This window comes from Polyodon spathula, chromosome 2, assembly GCF_017654505.1.
Source record: "Polyodon spathula isolate WHYD16114869_AA chromosome 2, ASM1765450v1, whole genome shotgun sequence".
NCBI classification, from domain to species: Eukaryota; Metazoa; Chordata; class Actinopteri; order Acipenseriformes; family Polyodontidae; genus Polyodon; species Polyodon spathula.
In genome coordinates this window covers 72,694,802-72,712,557 of record NC_054535.1, presented here as the reverse complement: position 1 = coordinate 72,712,557, position 17,756 = coordinate 72,694,802, and the positions used below count along the sequence as shown (strand labels likewise).

The 17,756-nt window shown below is 38.0% G+C and overlaps 1 protein-coding gene across 4 annotated transcripts in view; it reads right to left on the bottom strand.

The window, feature by feature from the left end:
* LOC121300176 (electrogenic sodium bicarbonate cotransporter 1) overlaps nucleotides 1–17,756 on the bottom strand; it is a 101,910-nt gene that overhangs the window by 80,162 nt on the left and 3,992 nt on the right. For all 4 annotated transcript variants that reach the window (XM_041228674.1, XM_041228667.1, XM_041228683.1 and 1 more), the window contains exons 2-3: nucleotides 14,077–14,147; nucleotides 8,707–8,886 (exon numbers count right to left, since the gene is read on the bottom strand). In XM_041228674.1, coding sequence (XP_041084608.1) covers nucleotides 8,707–8,886; nucleotides 14,077–14,147 — 251 coding nt within the window. The remainder of the gene's footprint in view (nucleotides 1–8,706; nucleotides 8,887–14,076; nucleotides 14,148–17,756) is intronic.

Here is a 17,756-nt window from a genome sequence, read left to right as displayed (position 1 = left end):
TAAATGAAAATGGCACAGCAAGTGAAATTGAAAGGGATGTGTACTGCAGCCAAGAATCACGCTCATACAAAGAACACTTTGTCTAGCGTAAAACACATGGGAAACTAAAAGAGCATTAGCTGCCAAAAGCAGCTTAGCTGCTGTCATTATTAGCTGCATTAGTGCTCTCATAGTTTCAGCACATCTTTCTATCACTTCTTAATATCGAAATCTCTAATGTTTTAATTACTTGACTTTGACTTGAAAGGATTACACAGTATTTTTTATTCTTTTGCAAGTAAGACTAAAATCCTCTTTAGCAATTCATGCATGTCGGGATATAAAAGTACTAATACAGAATATTAAATCCAAGAGATACGACTTAACACCCTACATACACTTTCACCTGTCCAAATGAACTGCATTTCTAATTCTACATAGCTAATGTACAAAAAACACTTTTGGACCAGTTTACCTTCTTGCATATATTGATAACTGGAACGAGAGGAATTTCCCACAACAACTTATCCATAATTATTCTTTTAAAATGAGCCCATTCCTCCTTATTGACATTGTACTTCATAAACAGAATTTCAATTGGAGGGTAGCCCATAGCATCCAGGCTGGGGGTGACTGCTCACTTTTCACCGATACAACGTGTGCACAAATAAACCCCTGTCCATCCAACTCATAACTTTAGGAGAAAGTGTTTCACCATGAAAACAAGGGTAAAGTTCTAGCCTCCACGACAGCGTCCTGGACTGCAGATAAAAGAATGCCACAGATTTGAGAATGTCCTTGTGTACATACTGTACAAGGAACACACACAGAGCAAATTACACACAGGTGTTGGTATGTACTAACAAGAAGGTGGAACACATATTAAAAAAAAATAGCAAACTTAGTTTCATTAATCACTTTCAATGTTAAAGTTCTGACACACACATTTAGATCTCCCTGTTCAGAGAATTTTAAGGAGTCCCATAGTAAAAAATACAGTTCCAAGCTTAATTTGACACATATACACAGGGCTGGTCTCAGAGCATCTGGTGACCCAAACGAGGGAAGACTACAGTGCCCAATCAGAGATGACAGTTTTTAGCACTTCCAGGAACTATTTGATTTGTCCTTACCTATCTTACATACAACTTGAACTGCATTTTATATTTTAAATCATTTATTTATTCTATTTTAATGAGACGTAAATGTGCTGTTAGTTATTTGTAAAACAATATATGAAATATTTATAAATTACTAGAATTTTGCTTGATTTACTGGTGAAAGGCAAACTAAAATCTTATTTAACCCAGGCACATTATTAATGATGACATATGAATACCACATTAATTGTTTTAGTGAGAAATTTCTTGGCTAAATAATTAAAAGCTGGCACAACCAGAATGCACATTAAACCTTATGTATAAAGTGCAAATCATAGTTATAGAAGCACAACAAAGTTTACTAAAAAGCACTGTAAAAAGGGGCGACATGTGAAAGTTGCAACTGCCTCTTTTCAGCTAAAAGCTTGCTTACGTGGATTAGGTTTTTACACTGTATGTTTAAAAAAATAGTGTCAAAACAAATGCTATAGAAAAAAGGGCAATAGTTTTCTTGTTTTAAATAGCTTGCAAAGACTTTGCAGGTATGATGGAAAATACAAGCACATGGGTTCAGCTGGTCTTGGCATGTCCATTGTTCACTTAAGAAGGGTGATAGACTGTTGCAGCAGTATTATTAGCAGCATCGCTTCTGCACAAATCAGACATTTCATAGAAATGCTATTTCTCTCATAAGACGTATATTATGTTCACTTAAAATGAAAGCAACAAAATGCACTTAGAAGCGGTTTGTTTAGGGTCCACCAGGAACACAGACATCATAGGAAATGCAAAAAAATTGTTTATTATATTACAGATAAATGATTAATAGATATGTTATGATACTCTTATATCACTTTGAAAAGTGACAGAAAATGAAATCTAAAGAAAGTAGTAAACTTTACAGGGGTGACTTTTTAAAGCCTTTTTGCTGCAACACAAACTTTCCACATTTTTCTGAAAGTTAATTAAAGCTAAAGAGTACTTGTATGCCCTTAAATGAAATTTCACAGTTATTTATATCCAATTTCCAATATTACATCCTTCTGGTCAGATAGGAAAGACATGCTGAGTGCGAGTTTCTATACATCAACACATTTGTTGATACCAGTTGTAAATAAATACTATAAATCTTTCAGTCCCTCTCAGCCAATCAAAGAGCCCAGTTCACAAACAATACAGTAAATATTATTTGGCCAAAATTCTGCAACTGGAAGAAATTCTCTTTCATTGAGGCAGTACAATGATATTGTTATTTCTTGATGAACATTTAGCTAATGATGATTTATCAATTAGTTAATATAGTTGAACCAACCTCTGATTGTGACTCTTCTGCTGACCACACAAAATACACATAAGAAGACAGAACACATTGTACAATATGTTATAGAACACGTTGGACAACATCAACTTCAGAGAAGGACAGCTGTTTACATTGCGTATAAATGGCAAAATAAGCTCAAATTAACGCTGAGCTAATAAAAGGTGGATTAGTGTATCTCGTTTGCTAAACTGACACTTCTCTCTAGAAAAAAATACGAATTCTTAGTTTAAGCAGAGAAGAGCTTTCAGTGGTATCAGTTTAAGATTACAGAATATGGGTCTACTGACAAGCAGTCTCCAGAGCAACAATTACACAGTATGTAAATGTGGTATCTTTTTTGTTTAAATGATGGTGTAGACAAAGCTGCCATTAATCTGTATGGCTTTAAAGGTAAAAGTGGAAAAGCACAATTGGAATCCCAAATAAAAAGCCTTGCTGTGGTAGTTCTGAGTTTTCCAAACGTGTCTCCGATTGTCGGACTCAGAGAAATTGCAAAGGTCTGCATTTATGCACACTGGTAAATAGAAGCATACAAGCTTACTGTAAACGTAATGTGGGAATCTGCTATGAGAAATTGAGGCATTACAGTCGGAACGCCACACAGGTGCCCGGGTTTTATTTACAATATTTCCAGGGATTGGCACACAATTGCAGTTGAAAGCAGTTGTAATTCATAGGGCGGGGTTGCTGAGTAGACCATGTGGCTATACCAACACTGGTACAACACACAGGCAATACACAGTGTAACAGAAATACCAAGTACAAAAAATGCAAAAGAAAACAGCAAACCAATACAAAAGTTATCCAAAACAGTGGCCGATCACTGCTCCCCTATAAGGGAGGTCCCACTTCAGAAACCTTCACCCTCAAAGGATAAAATCCCCTAAGCTATTTCCTATTATCTTTTATATGTAAGGATACCAGTTTCACACATGGTAATCTCTTATTTCCATCTGTGTTTTGCTCATCCTGGTTCAATACACATCTGCAGACATTCACCTCTGGATTCTGAAAAAATCAACTGGATTTCCAGGGCTAACTAATACTCAATAAGCCAGTTGGCACCTGGCCACATTCCACATATGTTTTAGCAGGGATGGGAATCTAACCCCAGCCTTGACATACTTAGCAAACACTTTTCCAAAAAGGAAATACACTATTTACAATTACAATGCAGTGTCACTACAAAGCCCTACCACTATGAACGTGGTAGATTTTATTTATTTATTTTTTTAATTTAGTCGTCTCCAATTTTTTACCCCGGTTCTCTCCCCAGTGTAGTGTGCCCAATTATTATCTTTATCCTTGGCTCACAGCTCGCAACCCTGGGAATAAGAGTTAAACTACTGCAATACAGAAAAGTCCACCAGGGGGCTGCAGGCCGAGTGTGGCCTGAAGATCTACAATCTGCAATTGGTTTTGCCAGGAGCTTGTTTGTGAAGGGGTGTCGAGGGGTGTGCAGGTGTGACAGTAAGTAGTAGACTTATGGGCACTTAACATTGCACATCTTTATTCATTAGATGAGGGTAGTCATAGCATTCGGGCTGCAGGTGACTGTTCACTTCAATGTTAAAGTGCGACTTATGTGTTTCGAAGATCTTTTGCTAGCAGGCCGAGGGCCAGCCTTGAAGTGTGCAAGTTCTCCAGAATGCCATGCGTTTGGCAGAATAACCCCACGGCACATATAAAAGCTGGGCCTTGTGTTGTCACTTAAATTGACCGGTTTATTGCTGGATCGCTAATGGGTCTGCCAGATCAGGAATAAAAGAGCCAAGAAAGAAAATAGAGAAAGAAACCATGGAAATACACGGTAGCAGCAAATAGCCCTTTATTATTATTTTTTCATTAACATTTTCACATCTCTTAAAAAGCCTTACAGAATGACGCATCAGCTACAAAATACTCCCTAATTATGATTATTTTTCATTTATTATAATAATTTCCATTTCCAATTTAGGGAAATAGTATTTAGTTTTGTTTTTACACAGATATATTTCTAAACTTCCCATTGTTTTAGCGAACCCGGATTGCTGGTATTCAACAATTATTTAATACAACAAACATCTGTAGCTAGATAATATGGTATGTTGCTAATTTAGTCGATTTTATTAAAACACTTTGCTTCTTTATGAATACCAGCCATGCAAAATGAATGGAATACATAATAAAAAAGTAACTGAAAAAACAAACTGCTTCATCAAACCTCTCATTAGAAACAAGTACGCACTGACACACAACACAGATTTATTTTAAGAATTAGGGTAGCTTAGCTAATTATAACCCCTGGCTGGAGATGCTAACAGTTCTAGAAAGGATTAACGTGGGTTATCGTTTAAATGAAGGAGGTTGCCCCGTGTCTGCGGGAAACAAACAGCCTGTGTAGTTAACGCCTTCCACCTTCAGAACTGAAAGAACAACTGAGTTCCCCACTTGCTTTTCCCATAGAAACTGACAACAGTGAATTGTTAGCTGTGCTTCTGCCAATGAGCACACAAGACAAAATGCTCTCATTTACAATCAGCAATGCTGAAACAGAGAGAAGTAGGGAGGACCGTTATTTGTTTACTTTGTTTTGTGTTTACTTGTAGTAGTCAGATCGTGACATGTTTGGATTCCTTCTAATTTTATGAATTATCATATAGACATTAATTTAAAAAAACAAACAAAACTAAATTAGACAAGGGCCATCTGTGATTTGATTTTTGCTACACTGGTCTGAAAAACAAAAAGTCTATTCCATTAATCAAAGGCTAAACATGCGTTGATGATGTTAATTTATAAAAGGAGAAAAGTTTCACTTTAAAACTCTCATCACTTGCTAGCGTCTAATAAAATCAACTACTGATATTCAACCTACTGCATCTACTAACAGCCTGTGGTATTATATTACACTGAAGTAATAAAGCAAAGTACAGATTGTACATACAAAAGCACTTACAGTATTAACAAGACACTTGAGAGTTTAACTAGCGAGTTCTATGAAAGGAGTTCAAAAAGTTCAAGAAGAATGTGTAGGCATATTTCTAATGCTGCACTGTTTTCTCTCCCGGAAATGTTGAATAATGCATGACTGCCTACTTGTTGGACCAGGTTCCTAAGTGTAAATGTAGGCAGTCAGAAGCCTGCGTGTGCGATTGCTGTCCCCTTAGTAAATGATATGATGCATCTCAAGGGTTATATCCTGGAGAGTTATATAAATAAATACAGACACTATTTATATACAGGAATTCAAACAACGACCCTAATGCACCAAGGCTAATAATCATCGATCTGTGCTTGCAGATCTTTTTAAAGCATTTCTGTCTGCAGAGCTAGAGAACACCAGGGAAAGTCGTATATTAAGAATTTTAAAGCAGTGGTGAGCATGTGGCCTTCCGAGAGTCCGCCTGCAGCCCCCAGCGAGGATGCTTAATTAGGTAATGCCAGGAAGCAAAGTCCAAAGCCATGCATGCTCTCAATGGGAAGAGCTGTTTGCTCGTTACAAATGACACCTTCCTTGGGACTGTATCAAAACTCATTAAGGGCCATGGTAAGTTTGCTTTGTCCTCTCTCAAATGTTGATGAACCAAGAGAGATCCATTTAGAGTCTGCCAATATACTGCATCGCAGGGGTCTCCAACCCTGGACCTGGAGAGCCCCTGTCCAGCAGGTTTTATAGGTGTCTTTACATCGTCAGTGGCTAAAGCTCTGGAACACCTGTTTTTCAGCCAATAACTGGTTCAATGAAGTAACAGAGATTGGCTGAAATGAAGACCAGCAGCCACAGTAGCTCTCCAGGACCAGGGTTGGAGACCACTGCTGTGCATGAATCCAAAAAGCAAGAGTAAATCATCAGTTTAAATATGTTGTGGGAAAAAAAAATAAAATCAGACAAATTGCAAGCAGTATTTAATGCTTTGTGGCAAGACAGTATCTGACTGAAGTCCTGTGACTTGTCTGAAGCCTGTAATCTCCCCAAGATAAGATCCATATAGATTTGCAGCAGATATAACAGATACGGTAAATGGCTATAGATCAACTGTGAAACTACAAATTAAGATGCATTTTAATAAAGCGGAACATAAAGCCAATGTCCCAGATGCCCAGTTGTATGTATGCCACGATTAATTACTGGTGTTCAGCATTGTGACGGAAACATGAGTTCTGGTGATGAATCTTCCTCCCGACCTGTGAGGGCGCTAAAGAACGAGAGGAGAAGTATCTGGAAGGGCTGGCCTGACAGTTCGTTTCCGGGTCAGGGAAGTGGGTCAGCCTTGAAAGAAGCGAGGCTCTGTTGTAAGACTGTATTGATTTGAAAGGTAAACGAGAGGCAGCTGCAAGTAATAAGGCAGCTGCGACCGTTTACCTAGATATCATGTGGGATTACATATAGGGGCCAGGGTAACGCTGATCTTTTCCTTCGTTTGGGTAAAGTGAGGAGAGAAGGACTGAGAGAGGAGCTCTCAGAGTGTATTACGTGTTGTGTGTTGTCTTTGTTTGTTTATAATTGTCTGTCTTTCGCACCACTAGACAGTTAACGCACACCTCCGGAGCTGTCGCCACGTAAAGCACTATCCAGAGCACCACTGCACAGAGCACCTGCACGTTTGAATATCACCCAGGACTGGTGACCGTGCCCTTGTTTGTGTGTGACACTGTACTGTGTTCACCATCCCCGCGCTTTACACATTGTTGTTTACTGCCGGGGATTTATTATTTGACGGTCGCCAGACCTGGAAACAGCACAAATAAACACTTGTTCACTGAATCACTGTTGTCTGTTCATCACTCCTGCATCGCATCACTGCTACACCTGTTCCCCTTACCAACCACTTTGCCACAAGCATCAAGATTTTTTCATCAAGAGGTTTCTTACAGAAGATGTTTCTTTTATAGTGCTGCAGTTATCACAACATATTAAGGCAATGTTACATAACTGAATGCTGTAATTATTATGACATAGCAGATACCTAAAGGAAGTTAAAATAAATACATAAAAGATACAATTCATGTACCTGTCAAATGTCATAACTTTTGACATTATGCAGTGAGGTCAAAGACTTTTAAGATACAGTAAGATTACAGACAGTTTTGTTTGCAGTTAGTAGTTTTATGAAGTTTTAAAAAGTTAGAAAACTATAGGATTTGGAAATCTGCAGATTTATATTATCTTAACACCAAGTTTCAGTTTTTCATTAAAAAAAAATACAGAGTTGATAGATTTAAAACATTATGCTGACTATCGTTCTCTTATGCCATCTTATTTGTACACTTGTTTCCAAATGTTGTGCAAACAAAAACAATGAAAAAATGTCAAAACCATTTAATATAAATCAAGTGCTAAAAATAAATTTGTTTTAACATTGAGATGTCAAAATCTTTGACTATTTCTCTTATTGAAATAGCATTTGGTCATCCAAAGAATCTCCCCATTATTGGCCCTCCTTCACTCTCCCCTACACACACACACATCAATTTATATATTTTCAGATCGAATCTTATTTAACTCTTTCTTGACCATGACAGTCTGGAATGGTCCTTTAGGAACTCAAGTTGTGAAGCAATATAACATGCACCCTTTTACAAATGTTGGGATCCATTCTATGCCTTATATTTGAGGTTTGCAGTATACTTGGATTATTGTAGTCTATATACTGTCATATACTACAGTGTTTTTGACAGGGTAACACACAAGAGGTGCACATTATACAATACGTGTGAAGGCTGCTTTCTTTTACACAAAACAAAAAACTTGTTTTCAATTTATACAAATTCAAAATCAGTACTGAAGAAGCCCAACAGAAAAAACTGACTTCACAACGCATAAAATTGGGGCCTTATATTGGTCTTTCTCTATAGTTTTAACCTCTCTTTCTCATATAGCAGGACATGCAATACTGAAATATTAAATTTCCCAGTTACATAAAAAGCCATGACGCAATAAAAATGAGAGCCCTCCTCAGGCACAGAACAGCAGCCTCAAACTTGATCAGCAACAAACCCGCCCACAGCCACCGACTAATAATCATGCACAATGCCAAACATCAAGACATCCAGACCCATTTGTATGGTTATTATCTGCACTTTGAGTTTCATTCATATCTGTCTAAATACTCTTGTCAACCAGCAGAAAAGACACAGCTCTCTGTTTTGACTGTGTGGAGTCAGCAACCCCTTTAGTGGAAGGCTACCCAGTACTGATAGCCAAGGGGCCTTTTCAGTGAGCGAAAAAAGTTAAAAGAAACATGCCCCCCACCCCCCCACCACCGTGCAGTCATAAAAGGTAACAGGCTTTATTCGGACTGACAAACACTTTGCTGTACTTACTGAGTGGTCTGAGGATGCTGTTGCTGGTCTCATCATTGTTTTCCACATCCGACTTGTCAGAGGCATTTTCCGTCACTTTCTCTCTCTCTCCTCTATCCTTGTGTCCCACTCTCCTCCTGTGGCGTCTTCGCCTCCTGTAGCTTTTGGGCACATGCACGCCAATGTAGATGGTGTGGTGTCCTGCAGAAAAGGTGTGGACACATTACAATGATCCATTCTAGTTGCACAGTCTTACTACTGTAGTCACGCCTGTATGGAAAAAACAAAGATACAAGTTGGCATCAGTCTGTGACTAGGCATCCTTTGTTAGATTAATTTTAAAATACTGTACTTCTGAGGGACAGAAAATAAGTCTTTTCGGAATTTCTTTCAACTCTTCTTATGGAGTGCTGATATACATGTAATTGTTTAATTTTTTTGTATATATGTGATGCATCTATTTTGGGTATACTTGGCATGGGTTTGTAACAATTCAGCAACAACGAGCTAACTTGCAGAGCTGGTGTGGGAAAAAAATTAAGATGGTATTGCTTTTAATTATTTATTGTATTTCTCTAATGTGTTGCACTTCCCAGCAGTTTAAATATATATATGAGCCAACCTGGAGAACAGGATTCACATACACAAAACACATCAGACAGAATGAAGGCTCATTGTATGTCTAAAAGAACAGAAAGCAATGGTTACAGAATAGCGTGCACTGGCTCTGTAACACAATTTAGCAGTCCTGTGGCAGTCAGAAGCTTTCATCATATGGTTTTAATCCATGTAAAATGAAATAAGTATACTGTACATTGTAGAATAATTGCATTACAATGCTAACCTGGTGTAATAATACATTGGTACTGAATGTGGATAGAAGTTACTTGCTTGGTAGGTGTTTCGATATCTAAGATTGCACAAATGCCTGAAACAGTACAAAGCAGTCTAAACAGCGACAACTATATTGACCATATTGGAGAACACATTTTACTGCAGGTTTCTACACCCATACTTCCCTGAAGACATGCAGGGTAGTAATTGATATATGAGGAATGGTCCTGTATCCATTAAACCAATGTGAACACCTTGTTGAATAAATGCCATCCTGGTTACAACCTATTGATAGTGCTATGGCAGGTGTTTCAAGTTTTATAAACAGGGTTTACAGTTCAGCATTGACCGACGTCAGTTATTCTCTTGAGAACCCTCTGTGTTTACTCTAGGAGGGGAAATGTAAAACAAGGATGGTGAAGTCAGGAATTGGGTGTCAATTGTTTCCTTTTGGACTACTGGGAGGGGATTTCAGTAATTTGCCACAAAGTAAGGATGTAAATAAATGCCAACCACTTCCCTAATGCAATTTATACAGGAAACTGCTAAGTTCTGACAGGAAATAACTTTAAAATAATCTGTTCTCTGTCAACTCTACAAGTGCACACCAACTTTCAACCCTACCTTTTTTTTTTCCCCCCAGGTTGATATGAACTGCTGTCAAAGCTTAATGAACTCAGTAGTTAACAACTCTTGAACTGTATGCTTGTCTGGGAGCAAACGCTAAACGTAAATGTAATCAATTTCTCACATTTCTTTTGTATTATTTAACTACTTAAACTAGACTTATTTCCGTCAAATAGGCTTTCATTCATGGCACATAGGCCTACATAAGGAGTGATGCAATTCTCATAGCATTGTGTAATAAACTAATAATTCAGTTGTCAACACCAGTCAATACAAATTTAGCAATTAGACTTTTTTTCAAATAGGAGTAACAAAACAGAATGTTAAGTATAGCTTTGATGTAATTCTCATCTGAAACAAAGACACATTGAAAATGTGAACAAACACCAAGTTATCAAAAGTGCCCAGCCATTTAAAGTGGAGGTATAAAAATCACAATCCAGTTCCAACCTTTGCAACCATGCCCAGTACCAAACAAATAGGCACAACTGTAAAAGCAATGGGGGTCCAGGTTGCCCCAGTTGTTTCTACTAATTTGGCTTGTGTTTTTGATGAAAGTTCGATCTGCTTTTATTTAATGTTCCTCTCAATTGCTTTGTCACACTTAAAATTAAAAGGATCAAAGACGTTTTCTATACCAATTAATACATATTACAAAGGTTTGCACATGTTTTAAAATGCCCTTTTCATTAAAATTAGTACCAGTTTCACCCATCTGTCAAAGAAAAGATCAATTTCTCTGTTGTAACTCAGATTAGCAATTTATATGTAAGGCTACAATTTTGTCACAGAAATTGTGAATTTAAATAAATTCAGTGAAATCTTGGAATTAGATGTAAAAACGCATTTGATTAGGTGCTTCCTTTATTTCCACTCAAAAATGGTGTGTCATTCACTGAAAATGCAAATCTGCGAGTGTCTGTAAATTGTTTGGTTGCCTGTAGCTATCCATAGTAGCTATTTACGTGTAGCTATGTAGGCCAGCCAATAAGATTTGTAACTGAGCGAGCAGGCGTGTCAGTGGAATGAAAGTTTGTGGCTAGATAAGCGACAGCATGCATGGATACACCTCAAGCCACTTTTAGCCAGCCCTGTATTTTTTTTTTTTCTTTTTCAGTTTTCTCTGTTTCCCAAAACAGTTTTACTGCAGCACCTTTAAACCTTGACCCAGGGGGCAAGGAACATGACTGCCCAATGTATATGCAGTATATACTAAAGCAACTGAAAGGCAGAAAAACAGCAAACCTGTAAAAAACAGCAAGCAGTAAAACACCAAGCCTGTTGCAATGAAGAATTAAATAAAATGCTTCTTAGTACTGTGTTTTTAAAATGGCTCTATTAAACATGCTCCTTTCTGGCAGTGTCTGCAGGCAATCATGTTATGCTCATTTAATCCCTGGTGGTGTTTGCATCCAGTTTCCCCAGTAACGGAGAGTGCAGAGTAATAATCAACGCAGGAGAGGATACACTGCCACATGACCTGTGGGACATGCTAAAAAGATCATTGAAAACAATCAATGGGTACCTCCCATCCAAAACAAAGAGGGCACTTTAAATATTAAATTTATAGACCTAGTTAACTGATCTTGGTCATCGCTATACAGTTTATTACCATAGCTGCATTGTTGGTAACCTTCTCCTGAAGATGTCTAATTACTATCGGTAATACAAGGATAGGGAAACAATCTGAATGTTTGTTTTTCATTTATATGTTTTTTAATGTGTAACATTTTTTTATGTGTTATCTTCAGGGCAAGTATAACGTTTATTGGCCACTTTAACATGGCAGGTGGAGACACTAACAAGATTCTAGGACGATTCTAGGTCCTAAAGGGAATTGTAGCCACGTGTTATTGCGTATACAGAATTTGAGTGACCTGGTACCGAAGTCCACAATGCATGACCCCTGGCACATTGTTCCAGTAAAAACATTTGTATCTTGTCTACTGTTGAAGTTTTCTGTCATTTGAGCAACATTAGCATGACTATTCACAATATGTTGCACACATCTGTGGTCTCTGTAACGACCTACTGGAGACTGGAGTTGAGCTTTCCAGCAGCTGTTAAAGAAAGTTATCGGTTTGTACTTTGAGGAAATCAAAGCAGCAGGTTGGTTACTAACAGGAAAGAAGCATGTCTTTCTTTAACCTACAATAGTATCAGATATCTTTTTTTTTTTTTTAATTAATATTAAAAGAAAACTGCACATTTGTAACCTGTAAATCTGTTTTAAGTCAAAGACAGGTAAGTTGTATGTATTTATGTTGTAAGATAGAATCACTCTAAAGTTCTGGGACCATTTGCATAGCAAGTGACGTTTGATTTACTTGTAGTTTAGAACCTACTTGTAAAAGAAAAGAAGCCAGAAATGTATTCTTGCAAAAAAAAAAAAAAAAAAAAAAAAAAAAAACCTATTGGTTGTTTTTTACAAAGACATTTTTTTTTTTTATGTTTTTATAATTTTATTTTTTTGTTCACATAATCACATTTGATCTTATAAATATACTACTGTTGCTCTATTGCAGAAAGACCTACAGCTTCATATGGACTGATGCCTCCATTTATTGTTTTGGTTTAGGAAATAACATTATCCACATCCTAACCTTTTCATTGCTGGCTGCGAGTCTGGAGAACAACTACAGCTCTCAGCATCTTAAACTCTGAATATTCTACAATTCCAGGTTACTCAGCTCTCCTAAATCTTTCCTATGGGTGGTGCCTCAAGCTGTCTGGACAGACTCCCAATTCGGAAAGTCATTCAGAGGAATTCCCAGACTTTCGTTTCTGCGGATTCTGATTTTGTTGGAATCATTACCAGACGACATTTGCCAAGGCAAGCTGACTGGTTCAATTTACTAATAAAATATTATTTTATTGCAGTTCTCTCATAATATATTTGTTTAGTTGGATATATTTTAAGCACTGAGAAGGTCCAAGATGATATTAAAATTAACAATTGAAATAAAATGAACACATCAAGGAGTGTGCTGTAACCTTTGTTTTAAGTATTTCAAAGCAGAGCTCCACAGTGAAAGCTGAAGGGTGCATTTGGCACTGTAAGAAATCAGCCTACGGATTTTGCCCCATGCAGGAAACAGCAGGTATTAGACAAGCTGCAGGAAGGATTAGTAAGGACTACAATTTCAGGAAGATGAAAAAGATGCTGGGTCCAATTGTAAACCGAATGTGTTTACTAATACAAGTAAGCACAGATTAGGCTTTTGTTTGTCCAATATACTGTAATCAATGTATTATGTGTGTTACAGAAACATACAGAAATGCAAAGGGCATAGTCTATCCATACAGTAGTAAATTGTGTAGAGTAAGACCAAGGCCAGTCGCCGTCACACAAGTTTACTCTTCATTTATTATGGCGTGTGGAGTTCATGGTGGTACATTACACTATAGTTACATTCCAGACATTTATTGAAAAGCATTATCGGCAGCGTGGAAATGCTACCTATATAGCATTATGTAAATAGCCCACAACCAGATATAATAAATAAAGGATGAGCAACCCATGTAGTGCAACACAATGTCTGCTTGTCTAACAACCGATAGCATACATTTTCATACAGTTTTTAAAGCACAGCAGACAACACATTTAATAAATCTTCAATTTGTATTTTTGTAAAATAATTTGAATCTATTTATACATTGAAAATTAATTGAAAGAGATTTGAAAATCAACATATGATTGGATGTTTACCCCTTTTATGCCCCTATAAGGAACTAAAAAACTGAACAATAACAATCTAAAAGTTAGATGTCTGTGTGCCATTTTAACATGAGCAGTGACAGTTTGAAAGTAAAAAAACACAGGAGGAAGAAAATGGTAAAGAAGAAAACAAAAAGGCATAAAAAAGTGTATTGTCTAATGCTAAAACACCGGATTAAGCTGTATTTAAGAACGTAATGTTATTTTCTTACCTTCTACCTCTTCATCGCAGACGTGTTTAAGAAAGGAAGCCCCTCTGTCCAACACAGCTTCATCCTCCATCCTATAGTAGTAGAAAAGAAAAAAAGACTGCTCACACTTCTCCTGTAATGAACTAGCAGAGCCAAACCCCTTTCTAGGATCGCTAACTTGCAAACTGCGCTTCATTTTTCTTTTTCTTTTTTTTTTTTTTTTAATAAAACGTCCCTTGTAATTTCTCTCAAACACAAACTCTATACAATGCCACCAAAGTGGCCTCAAATTACTGGAAATCCTGTCCTTGAAAGGACCAAGTTCCTGCCAGGTATAAGTAATGTAATCCGAGAGAGGGTGAGGAGGGGGTTGTCTTGCTGGTTAAAGGCTGACTGAGTTTGATGTTCCGTGATGTGACAGTCAGCGTAGCCCTGTATAAAGCCTACACCATGGAAGAGCTCCACTCTAGCGCACTCTTTGTAATAACACACACAGAAGATACCACAACTCCCAAGCTGGACTAATACCATGGTTGCACATGCTCCTCTACTCAGCAACAAGCTCCCTAATCACATGGCTACACTATATAAATCTGTATGGGTATTAGCTCAGCTATACTTAAAGAGTGTGGGGAACAGAAGCTTGGAACAGACAATTGGTTTAATGGGGTAAGCAGACTTTATAGTTGAGTCTTGGGGCTGAAAATAATCTCTCAGTTTCTGAGTCACTGTCTGAAAACATTCAACCGCTCCTGTTAGGGCTTATGGTTCATTTCCAGAGTAGGTCCTGTTAAAGTCAGAATTTGGTGCTCTCTGCCTAGTTTCTATTACTAGGCATATTCGTGAACTGTCTCTGTTTCACCTTTCTTGGCAGTCTCTCAAAGACCAAAGAGGGCATAGACATGGGAAGTGAACAGCTCCCACCCTTTATAGAGTGTGCAAGTGTGAGGCGCACCAGTGAAGCATACTATAACAAAAAAGAAAAGGGAGCACTTTATCCATATGTCCAACCTGGAGATGACTGGAGAATATTAAATACATTGTTTGAAGGGAGGTGCAAAGTTAGGAATTTACATTCAATTGACTTATTTTACTAAATAAGAATTGATAAATATAGCCTTTTAGTATTAAACCAACATAAAGTTTCAATATGGTACTGTATTATCTTTCTATAGGCACTTAGACTTTCTATAGGCACTGTATAAGATTCAGCAGGGTGGCATTTTAAGATTTAGACATTTGGGATCTTTTAAACTTCATAACTTACAGTGCCATGAAAAAGTATTTGCCACCTGTGCGATTTTCTCCTTTTTTGCATATTTCTGACACTGAATGTTATCAGATCTTCAACCAAAATTTAATATTAGATAAAAGGGACCCTGAGTGAACAAATAATGCAACATTTTGATACTTATTTCATTTATCTATTAAGGAAAGTTATGCAACACCCAATGCCCCAGTGTAAAAAAGTAATCACCCCCTTAGGCTCAAAAACTAGTTACGCCACCTTTAGCAGCAATAACTGCAACCAAACGCTTCCTGTAGTTATTGATCAGTCTCTTACAGCGCCGTGGAGGAATTTTGGCCCACTCCTTCATGTAGAACTGGTTCAACTCAGTGACATTTGTGGGTTTTCGAGGATAAACTGCTAGTTTCAGCTCCTGACACAACATCTCAATGGGGTTTAGGTCTGGACTTTGACTAGGCCATTCCAAAACTTAAAATTTCTTGTTCTTCAACCACTGTGATGTAGACTTCCTTGTTTGTTTCGGATCATTGTCTTGCTGCATGACCCAGCTATGCTTCAGCTTCAGCTCACAGATGGATGGCATGATCTTCTCCTGTAGAATTCTGATACAGAGCAGAATTCATGGTTCATTCAATGACGGCAAGTCGTCCAGGTCCTGACGAAGCAAAGAATCATCAAATCATGACACTACCACCACCATGCTTGACCGCTGGTATAAGGTTCTTATTGTGGAATGCAGTTGTTTTTCACCAGACATAACGGGGCCCATGTTGGCCAAAAAATTTCCACTTTTGACTCATCTGTCCACAGAACATTGTTCCAGAACTCTTGAGGATCATCCAGATGCTTTTTGGCAAACCTGAGACGAGCATTCATGCTCTTCTTAGTGAGCAGTGGTTTCCCCCTTGCTACTCTGCCACGAATCCCATTTTTGCCCAGTGTCTTTCTGATGGTGGAGTCATGAACACTGACCTTAGCCGAGATGAGAGGGGCCTGCACATCCCTGGATGTTGTTCTAGGGTTCTTTGCGACCTCCTGCACGATTTTACGCCTTGCTCTTTGAGAGATTTTGGTAGGACGTCCACTCCTTGGAAGATTCACTACTGTGCCAAATTTTCTCCATTTGGACAATATGGCTCCGACTGTGGTTTGGTGGAGCCATATTGTGGTTAGGTGTAACCCTTTCCAGACTGACAGGAATCAACAACTTTTTTCCCCCAGAGGTCTTCAGGAATTTCTTTTGATCATGGCATGATGTGCCTCTAGAACCTGTGTGAAGTTGTCAGCACTCTGATGGTAAGGGCCAAAGTTAGTCAGATTTATATTGGGCAGGGCTGGCCCAAATCAAGCCCGATTGTTAACCAAAGTATTCAAACAGCTGACCCTAATTATCCCTTTAATTGGGTTGAGTTAACTAGGGGGCAATAACTTTTTCACACCTGAAGATTGCATGTTTGATTACCTTGCACACCAAACAAATGAAAGAAGCACCAAACTTTGGTGTCATTTTTGGTGTCACTCCCTCTATATATTACTATAACCCACAAAAAAATCTGACCAAATTCAATGTGAACAATGTGCAAAAATGCAGAAAATCAGATAGGGGGTAAATACTTTTTCATGGCACTGTACATCTAAAACATGTTTTTACAGGGTAGAGGCTGGACACAAACTGGTGACTCTGCACACTGCTAGCTAGCATACTAACCACAATGCAAAAGAGCTGGACTTGTCTGCATTCAAGATTTTTAGCTTTGAACCTCATCTCACTGACAGGGGACACAATCCCTAACGGCAGTGCATCAAACAACACTGCCCGTTACACTCTTCCCCCCCCTTAACCTGGGCTATCAGCTGCAGCCAGCCTATGAGATCCGGGTCATGGGACCAATGTAACAGGGCAGAGGCTGAGGGCAAACCGGCAACCCCATACACCACCTTAACCAAGCACCTTAACCACAATGCAAAAGAGACCAGCTTCCCTGAATTCAGCGGTTTTTAGAGCTTTAACCTCTCCTCACCTGACAGGGGACATAATCCTTAATGGAAGTGTATCACACAACACTGCTCGTTACACAGGCACACATCAATGTTACCACAAGTTCTAAAAAAATAAGAAAGGAATGCATAACATATTTTGCGATAGCTTTCTTTAAAACACAAGCTATTCTGAAGTTGTGATGGAAAACAAACTTGAAATCTAGGCTGTGATGCAGACCGTTTCATTCACCCCCATTGGCGCCAGTTATTAAATATTTACAGAATTTATAATTCACCTCTTGTGTTCTGTCTTACTCTGTATCTGACACTTATAAAGTATCCATTCATTCATAAATGTTTTATCACAGCTCTATGTGACAATGAAAATAATCTATAGTAACACAATGTAAACTGGCAATATCTTGAGAGGATTTCTCTATGCAAAATTCATTCACTCCATATTTAAGTTCAA